The 10,183-nt window shown below is 39.0% G+C and overlaps 1 protein-coding gene across 1 annotated transcript; it reads left to right on the top strand.

The window, feature by feature from the left end:
* Positions 1-704: 704 nt before the first annotated feature.
* Positions 705-9,912, top strand: si:dkeyp-72e1.6 (transmembrane protein 238-like). Its single transcript, XM_063057461.1, has 2 exons — positions 705-1,312; positions 8,006-9,912. The coding sequence occupies exon 1, from the start codon at positions 801-803 to the stop codon at positions 1,305-1,307; it is 507 nt and encodes a 168-aa protein (XP_062913531.1). The 5' UTR covers positions 705-800; the 3' UTR covers positions 1,308-1,312; positions 8,006-9,912.
* Positions 9,913-10,183: the final 271 nt, after the last annotated feature.

The raw sequence follows: 10,183 nt of genomic DNA, 5'->3' as shown, positions 1-10,183 counted from the left end.
GTTGTGCCCATTCCGTTTCTGTTTGTTTTTTTTTGTACCGGGAGAAGGTATTTGGGGTTGATGATCGTGCTGCCTTTCTTTTCTTGGTTTCATGGGTTTCTGGAGAAGAAGAATTTCAGAGCTGTATACTTTGATAATAAATGAATCTTAGAACCTTTGTTTTATCCAGAAACCAGTGAATTCCTAACTTCCATAAGCGAAGGCACGCAAATATTTAAATGGGTATGATAAAGAATTGGAGAATTTCCCAAATGTGTCTTTATTGCAAGAAAATTAATACGTCGGCTTGGAAATTTAAGGAGCATCAAACAATTTGCTGGAGGAGCTCAGCCGAACGGGTCGAGGAGAGTCTGTGGGAGGAGGGGAATGAAGGAACTATTAACATTTCTGAAAGAAAACTTGCATCGGGACCGACGACAATCCTCACATACGCTGCTCGACCCACAGAGTTCCTCCTGCAGACTGTCCCTCCAAATTCCAGCTTCCGCAGTCTCCCGCGTCTCTTTGGAAAAAGAAAGGCTGTGGCGAGGGTGGTTTGGAAAATGGGGGAAAAAAAACAACTGTAAATGGTCTTGGGTCTGCGTTCCGACACCCTCTCTGCTCGAGTGGAGTCCAAGTCAACGTGCACAACTTGTACCGCAAGTGGAGCCACAGTCACGGCTTCCTCCTTCTGGACGCACTCGCTCCGCCCACAGGTGACGCGCAGCCAGGTGCTGCGCCCAGGTGAATGGGCTGACGGTGTTGGCTGCGACCTTTCCCCCGCCATTACCTGTGAGAGGACGGCAGGCAGGCGAAACGCTATGGCGTTCCTGCAGGCTGGCCTGGGTCGCTGTGTCTGCGCCTTTTGGCTGGCGATCGTCTTCGACGCGGTGGGGCTGACCGTGCTACTCATCGGCGTGTTCTGTAACATTTTCTTCTACGACTTCCTGATCTACGCCGGCTCCATCGTGATCTTCATGAGCTTGATCTGGTGGATCTTCTGGTACACGGGCAACATCGAGGTGCCGCTCGAAGAGTTGGAAGACGACGTGGGTCTCAAGAAGGAGACTAAGTTGACAGGATTCTTCAGGAGTGTCTCCATGAGAATCTCGCGAAGTTTTAGGAGCAAGGAGGGCAGGATGCCGCCCGGCACAGTGACCAACCGGACCAGGGAGCCGGTCCGCTCGATGGGTCCCAGGAAGAAAGAGAGTCCAGTTAATCTCTGCGCCAGTGATACGCCTCTGAAGACCCTCTCTGCTTCTGTCAGCTCCGAGGTAAATTTCAGCCCGATGGACAAAGCGACAGACGCAGGAAACCTAGCCATCTGAACCTGGTGGGTAATGGTGTTGATTAATCCACTTTAGCGAAATAAATCGCTTTAAAGTTATATTTTTACTTTGCATGGAGAGTTTGCCCCCGTAGTTAATAATTAACCGTTCCTATCACTGGGCCATTGGGAAATCGACGGGTGAGAACTGAGCTGTTTACAGTGCAGAGTGTTACTGGGTGGGGACTTCAATCCCAACTTCGTTTTCGAAAATCTGTTCTGCAGGCGGGCAAGGCCCTCGAAGGGTTTCGCATGTTTTAAAGACTTTAGACAGGGACGATTTGTGTGAAAGTTGAACACTATCATCCTTGCATTCCTCTGTGCTGTTTCGTGACACCATAATTGAAACTGATTACCCTCAGTGAACAGCAACTTTCTCTTATCCTGTTTGTGCCTCACTGTTGTCCAATTGAAAGTGCTGATAAGCCCGAAACGCGCTGTACCAATAGTCACATGATCTTATATCTTTATTTTCTTTTTCAATATTTTTATTAATTACTTGCATAGACGAATACAAAATACATTATGGTATTATGGAAACAGAAACAAGATTGAATTTCCCCATAACTATGTATTGTAAATTAACCATAATATTGAACAGGTATATTTTATTCTAATCTAAAGCAAAAACAAAACCCCATAATAAAATAGGAAAAACGAGAGAGGGTAAAACAGAAAACAGCTGTTTGGTTAAAAGAAAAGAAAAAAAATCTCTGACATATAGTCGTAAGTTCAAACATATAATAGCCATCTTCATTGCTGAACGAATCGAAAATTGTGAAAGTAGTTCCAAAATCTTGTCTAGGTATAGAAATAGAACACCTAATCTTCTCTAGATTTAAACATGACATAACATCAATCAACCAGTGGGCACGAGTAGCCGGAGCGGCATCTTTCCAGTTAAGCAACAAGACTCTTCTGGCTAAAAGAGAAATAAGAGCCAAAATATGCAAATCATTCTGCTTAAGAGTAAAATGATTGTACACTTATATCTTTTATTACTACGTAATCCGCAAAATACATATATATTTCACCAATTTTACTTACATTCAAAGTAAAATGTCCAACATCAATTTCCTTTGACTTTCAAATAAATTCTATTTTAAATAGCAAAAATATCTAAAATCTATGTTATAGTAGTAAAGCATAACTTCAGTTTAATAATGGAACAAAATCAAATCAAAAATATATATAGCACAATAACTGAATGAAAAGAACTTTTAATGTAGCAAGGTTTTTGTTACAGATATGGAGGATTACAGAGACAGGTACCTATAATGTTGGTGTGCTCTTTTATTACTGAACAGAAGTAATTGCTACACTAACACTACAAGTGGAAATGCAGAGGCTCCATAATGAAGATAGAGTTTCCACAATGAAAGCAGTGAGAGATGACCAAGTTCTCTCAATCTTCAGTTAGATAGGATCCAGTATTATCACCCCCAGGAACTGATGTTTATGTTTTTCTTGTCATAAAGGGGAACTTAGCCATACGGCATAATGGACATGCTAGTGGAGACCAGCAGTTTAAAAGACTGCTATTCAAGACAGAAGCTCTGGATTTTCTTAGTTGTACTCCACAGAACATTTATTATTCTTCTGAGGCCAGGTTTTGCCTTCAGTTCTGATCTCAGGAACACTGTCAAGTAATGGACAGAAGTGATTCAAATAGAAGGGTCAGAGCTACCTTCTCAAAGGAACCTCAGAAGAATAAGAAATGTTTCCTGGAGTAGAATGAGGGATACTTGTAAATCTGTTAGAATTCTTGGATTTACTGAGAAGATGATCATGATCTGGACGATGGAATTGATGGCTTTGTGGCCAGTTTGTGGATTATGATAAAAATAAGTAGGAGAGTGAGTCATGTTAAGGAAGCAGGGGATTTGCAGAAGGATTTGGACAATTTAAGGAAATGGTAGATGGAATACAGCATAGGGAAGTGCATGGTCATGCACTTTGGTTTAAGGAATAAAGGCATAGACTATTTTCTAAATGGGCAGCAAATTCAGAAATCAAAGGTGCAATGGGACTTGGGAGTCCTAGTACAGAATTCCCCAAAGGTTAACTTGCAGGCTGGGTCAGTAGTAAGGAAGGGAAATGCAATGTTAGAATTCTTTTTGAGTGGACTAGAATATAAAAGCAAGGATGTAATGCTGAGAGTTCATACGGCACTGGTCAGACTACATTTGGAGTATTGTGAGCAATTTTGAGGCTCCTCTCCAAGGAAGAATGTGCTGGCTTTGGAGAGGGTCCAGAAGAGTTCTACAGGATTGAAAAGGCTAACGCGTGAGGGGTGTTTGATGACTTAGGGTCTGTACTTGCTGAAGTTAGAAGAATAATTGAAGCATACCAAATATTGAAAGGCACAACCTCACTATAGAAGGAACAGAGATTGGGTGGAATTTCTTTAGCCAGAGGGTGGTGAATCTATGGAATTCATTGCCACAAATGGCTCTAGAGGCTAAGTCATTTGGCACATTTAAAACTGAGGTTAATAGTTTTTTCATTAGTAAGGGCATCAAAGGTTATAGGGAGAAGACAAGAGAATGGGGTTGAGAGGGAAAATAAATCAGCCGTGATTGAATGGCCTAATTCTGTTCTCATACCTCATGGATGTTAGGGTATTCCTACCTTTTCTGTTTCTCTTTCCTGCCTCATGTGATCTCTCTCATCATCTCCTGTTGGATGTGATGGAAGTTGCTGTCTCCTTCTCTCTTTATTTCGGCTGCATGGCTCTCCCAGCTCAGAGATTTCATTGTGATGACAAGATGGACATCTGTTACCTTCCAAGAGGAGGTGATGCAACCCAGGCTATATATCAACACATGAAACAACTGCTGTCTGTCCCCTGCACCAGGCCAGAGTTTCTAGGGTAGCCAGAATGCAGTCCTGAGCCCAGAGTTTCAGCATTTGGTTTTTGTACCACTTGTCCTAGCCTGATCGACACCAGGCCTTACAGGTAGACATTATACATTGCCGAGGTGGCTCAAATCAGATTGATCCATGCATTGATGAGATCACTTTAACTAGTTCATTGTCGCACCATGGTAGCAGAGGGCTGAGCCCTCAAGTGTGCTGCTGGCACAGCACAGAATAGCTTTGGGGAGAGCAGGGTCTTGTGCCAGGTTCCTGGCACTGTAGGGCTATCAGTAATGCATGCCTGTATGGATAATGCTGCAAGATCCCTTTTGTATTGATTCCACTCACAGTCTCACTACTTGGTACCCATTCTCAGTGCTAAACAAACAAGAAAGGAAATGTCTCAGGTGAAAGGTGATATATAGTATTACTCAGCCAATGTGTACTGTGGTCTCAGCATATTTGTGAATTGAATGAAGTAAGATTGAGTTGTGTATCCAAGTTTGCAGTAAATTAGAAGTAAAAATAAGTTGTAAGAAACTACAAAGGGGAGATGGAAGAGAGACTGCAGATATTGGAAAATGAGATCAACACACACAAAATTCAGTGGGTCAGGCAGCATCTATGGAAGGATGGAGACAGGTGGCAGGAGGCAGGTCGAGACCTTTCTTAAGGACTGTAAAGCAGAGACACAAGCAGATTGAGTGTTTAAGGCTATGATAGATGTACTATACATACCTTTTTTGATTCCAGAAACAAGTTAGAAGTTTGGTGCCCATGATAGAGCTTAATAAAAACTATTGCATAAAAAAATGTTGAATGATACACTGGCATTCATCTAAATAGGATGCAAACAATAGGGGGTCAGGGTGTGTCAGACTCCAGGTGGAAGATTGCTTCAGATTTTGGGTATAAAGCTTTGGAAGCCTTTTGAGGGCTTTTGTCACAGAAGTACTAGTTCAAAAATAGAGATTATGAAAATGATATTCATAAACTGTTTTCTGACTGTGTTAAACCAAAAATGATATCTTTATTGTTCATTAATTAAAGGGGGTCATGGAAATTTTCAAATTAAGGTATGATCCTCGACCATAAGTTATCGCTCCTGATATTGCATTGGAATTTTAATCTAGAGCCAGGGTTCCCAACCTGGGATCCATGGACCCCTCGGTTAATGGTAGGGATCCGGGGCATAGAAAAGGTTGTGAACCCTTGATCTTGAGTGCACTGCATAAATCCTCACATGGAGCTAATATCCAAAAAGGAGACATTGAGAGACTGCAGATTTAATAACAGAACCAACTTGGTATGGAGGGAGATGATATATCATTAATGGGTGGAATATAGGGAAAATGTAGATTGATAGAACAAGATAGTGTGGTAGGTAATTCATACTACACCTTATTTTGTATTCTGTTTATATCCCCACAATTAGGATGAATTTAAAACTGAAATGAAGGAAGGGTTTCAACTTGTTTTCCCTGAGCCTGTACATTGAATAACATGAATGTGTTGAACATTGGAGGATAAAGACTACATACTTTTAATCAATATTACACAATTTTATGTTTACCAGTTTAAACAAAAATAAAATTAGATTTTGAATAGAAGTACTTACAGATATTTGCTCTGGCAATTGATTTTCTTGTATTTCCAAATTCAAGCAATACAAGGTAATCATAACTTCACTTCGTGTCCATAACAAACATTCGTACTTGTACACCATTAGCTGTGGTCACAAGTGAAAATCTTGGTTACACTTTTGTATTTGCTCCTGGGATACCAGTTGTTGTATCCTTGTTGGGACTGAGATCAGCACAGCCAAATGATTGGACTCGCATTTTACCAGGTCTCTGCAAATGATCTATGTTACCGGAAAAAAAAGTCAAGATTTAATGATTTATGGATTGGGAAGAAATTCTGTGAATACACTGATATCTTCCTCAGTGCTCTGATTCCCCTTGTGAAGATCATTAATGGCTCAGAATGATTTTTGAATTCATTCATCGGATGTGGGTGTGATCGCAAGCTGTTACTGTACATCCTTGAGATCCAACTGAAAGGGGGGGGGGATTTTAGGGTTTTGACCCAGTAATAATGAGCCCATGGAAATGTATTTGTAAAATAGTTAGGGGTTTGATGCTTAAGCTCACCAGGTTTCTGCAATGCCTTTTGTTGATGGCAGACACAAATTATTGTGATTGAGGGATTACCTTTACAGTATCCTATATGGTCAATCACATGGAGTGGATCAAATTGGCCGGAGGCTCCCTCCTGTGATTGTGAGCACCTCAGGATAAAGCTGAAATTGATGATGAACTTGACCCTACTGAATGAGGAATATTGCAAAGGCCTTCAGCTTCATCCTGTGCACCCACTTACTGGGCTTTGCAAAAATTGAAAACTGTGATGTTCATGGAACACACTGTTTCTACTATTTGGCATATAAAAAATGTCCAGTGTGTTATCATTACCAGACTGGCATTTCATTCTTATCCATTTCCTGTGATGCCTTCTACACTCCTCAATCAACCAGGGTTAATTCCTGGTTTGATGATAATCCTGTGGAATGAAATATGTTGAACCATGAGATTTCAGAAAATACTGGTGTAATGCCCTAGTTAAGACTTTTACTGTTATGCTTATATGTATTTCATTTTATTAGTTCTGCAAGAGCAATCTGTTCTGCTTTCAGCTTGTTTGGGTTTGAGCTGAGATACAGGGCTTTGTTGTTCAACTTAGGAATCTGGTGTCAGCCATTCAGGATGGTGGAATCAGAGAATACTAGGTGGAGAGGAGAGGCTTTATGAGGAACACTGGTCGAGGTTTTTTTGGCGGATCTGGGAGAAGACAGGAGGGAAGATGGCTGAGGATGCTGTCCCTGTTGCACGAGGTGCTTTGTGCAGATGAACAGATTCAGTGAGGAAGGACCGATACTCCTGTGGGAGAGCCTGTTTGTTCCAGATGGATTTTGAGCAACATTCGGAAGGTGGTGTGTGCTTTCACACAGACCAAGGGTCCAGTGTGTGAGTTGCAGATAGGTTCAAGATGAGCTCCAACTTATGTGCACATTTAACTGTTTAATTATAATGGTCTCTTTTTTGTTTTTTTTTCTTTAATAACTCTTTTTGTTAATGTTCATAAGTATACTTTCTTTATAATTGTATGCAGTGTACAATCTGTTACTTCTTCCTGACAGACGATTTCAGGGGGGCAGTAAATCACACGGGGTTTGGGTGGGCCAGACATCCCAACCTCACAGGTTTGGCAGGACCAAGGTCATATACACCTCAGATATACGGAGTCTGAGAAGGGTGGGTTTCTCGCCGCAGAATCCAGTGGCTGTTAGCGAGGGACTAACGAGCTGCATTTCCAGAGATGCCCAGTAGAAGGGGGTTTCACTGGAATCTAATAGTGGTGTTACTAATGGACAGCAGAACTTCACAGCTGTACAGTTTTGAGTTGGTAGTTTGATCTGAATTATTTGCATGTTGTAGCTCCACACATTAAAAAGCATATAATCCTTGAAAGGTACTTGTCTCCAGAAGTGGCAACCAGTCCTACAAATAATACCATGGACAAACCATCTGCAAGTGATTTGGTTTTGATGAGTTTTTTTTTCTTCCCACTTGTTGTTTCTCTCACGAGATACCATAAAGTCAGAGGCATGTCTTTTTGCAGTCATACTGGTTCAGTTAGTCATCTTGCTTTTGAACCACTAATAATGAAGCTGGGCATTGATACTGTGTACCTTTGTTGCCCTTCATGAACGTATTTGTGTTTCTTTCATGTTAGTATCTGTAAATCCAGAATAACTGATTCTGATTTATATTTTTACAGAACCCATTACCAGCATGAAAAGAAGAATTGCAGAAGTCTGAATGTTGGCTGTCAGTTTACATTTATTTAATATTGTTATATATCTTTAGGAAGGGGATTTAGCTGTTCTGACATTATACACTATATTACTTGCTATTGTTGCCGTTTCTTTTCTAGAGAATGAAAACTACTGATCAATGAATGTTAATTGAAGATCATTTCGCTGATCTGAATTGACTGTTTTAATTGGTGCTTTAATAACTATGTTGCATTTATATGTATTAGTTCACTTTGCGGAATTAGGTAAAAATTCATTTTGTAGGTTAAAATATAATTATAATTTTTGTTATGTTATTATAAATTATCACAGTTTCTTACATGCCACCATATAGGATTTGATGAGGGTGCCAGAAAGAAGCTTTCCCCAAAAAATTATGGCAAGAGCATCCTCTCTTTCAGAGTCAATTAGCAACAGGCATCAGTTCAAGGAGACCACTGAGATATATCAGATGAAAATGTAATCAGTTTGACTGAGCAAACAATCACATTAAAGGCTTCTCACAAGCAGCGTACAAGGAAGCAAAAATCACAATTTAAGCACTGTGCCCTCTAAGCTGCGAGGGTATGTGGGCTGCATGTAACAGAAATGCTCCTGTGCACATAGCCTTTGTTGCTGTGCAGGCAAAATTTTCTTCTATATAATGTTTTATTAAAGCGCCACACAGTTTTAAGGCTGTGTAAAAATTCCCTGAACAGAGCAATGGTTTAGCCAAGCAGCTGTAGAAGAAATTAGAGGGAACATTGATTTAAAGTTTATTTTTAGTATAATATACCGGGAACTAAATACAGATTAAAACACAGAATTATGATTTAGATAGAAATGCAATCAGAATCAGGTTTATTATCACCAGCATGTGATGTGAAATTTGTTAACTTAGCAGCAGCAGTTCAATACAATACATAATCTAGCAGAGAAAAAAAAACAAGTAAATCAATTATGTATATTGAATAGATTTTAAAAAATGTGCAAAAATGGAAATACTGTATATTTTTTTAAAAAGTGAGGTAGTGTCCAAAGAATCAGATGGCAGAGGGGAATACACTACTTTTCTAAACTATGTTTACTTTTTTATTTAAAGTACCTTATATTTTGAAATACTTACAGTATACGGTACATTCGTAAAAGTAGTTGATTAGGTTCAGAGTGTTCACTAAGTACAAAATTTTCACCATCCTTGGAAAGCATAATTGCCTTTTGAATTCATTAAATTCACATCAGTATAAGTGATTTTTGATTAGACAAGAGTACTGGAGCACCAGCATGATCCTTGGGATTTGTACAATAAACCATTCACAATTATATTTCAAATCTAATGTGTGTTGTATGGAATAATGCTGATGAATGCTGGTGTTTTGATATTATTGCTACCTCATAACTCAGGCTATCATAATTTAAACTCATCAGAATTTGCATCTTGTAACATATCATAACTATTCATTTATATGTGTCTCATAAATATTCTAATAGAAATTAATACTTCCATAATCACTGCATTGGTAATTTAAAAGAAATGAAGAAGCTACTAAATTAATTATAATTAGAGAGCTTTAGATTACACTGCTTTATGTTCTATAACTTATTAAATGTAAAACATTTATTACAATTATGATTTCAGTTTCATTATATTTGTCTTTAAAGTGAGAAAAAAGTTGTCCCTGCTAATATAATTGTAGTGCTTAGATTTCTGTTGGCTGACTGTATGCCCTTTTGTGAGCATTTTTATTCATCATTGTTAACTCTTCTTGCTTTATGCATATTTTAAAATGGTAAGTTCAAATCTTGTAGACTCTTAAATATACTGTAAATAACAAAGGTGGAATGTGTCCATCATTGAAAGGAAGTTACAATTAAAGTTTCATCTGCTAATTTTTTAATAGTTGGCAGCAGCTTTTTATTATTTCTCTATTTATTATTTCTCCATGCATGAAAATTACTTGGTCACAAAAGTATGATCGAAGTTTGTTTTTGTGATCAATTACATCCTGCAACACCAGCTCCAGTTTAAACACTAACAACCAGACATGACTTCAAAAAAATTAATTAAGCTAGTGTGTTATTTGTAAGTAAAGATATAATAGAGTTACAGAATCATATAGCAAAATTGGCCCTTTAGTCCAACATGGCCATCAAGTACCATT

This window comes from Mobula hypostoma, chromosome 9, assembly GCF_963921235.1.
Source record: "Mobula hypostoma chromosome 9, sMobHyp1.1, whole genome shotgun sequence".
Taxonomy (NCBI): Eukaryota; Metazoa; Chordata; class Chondrichthyes; order Myliobatiformes; family Myliobatidae; genus Mobula; species Mobula hypostoma.
This window is presented reverse-complemented; position numbering and strand designations above follow the sequence as displayed.

Excerpts from the sequence above, each read along its gene's own strand:
- si:dkeyp-72e1.6 (XM_063057461.1), top strand. The coding sequence starts at position 801 with ATGGCGTTCCTGCAGGCTGGCCTGGGTCGCTGTGTCTGCGCCTTTTGG.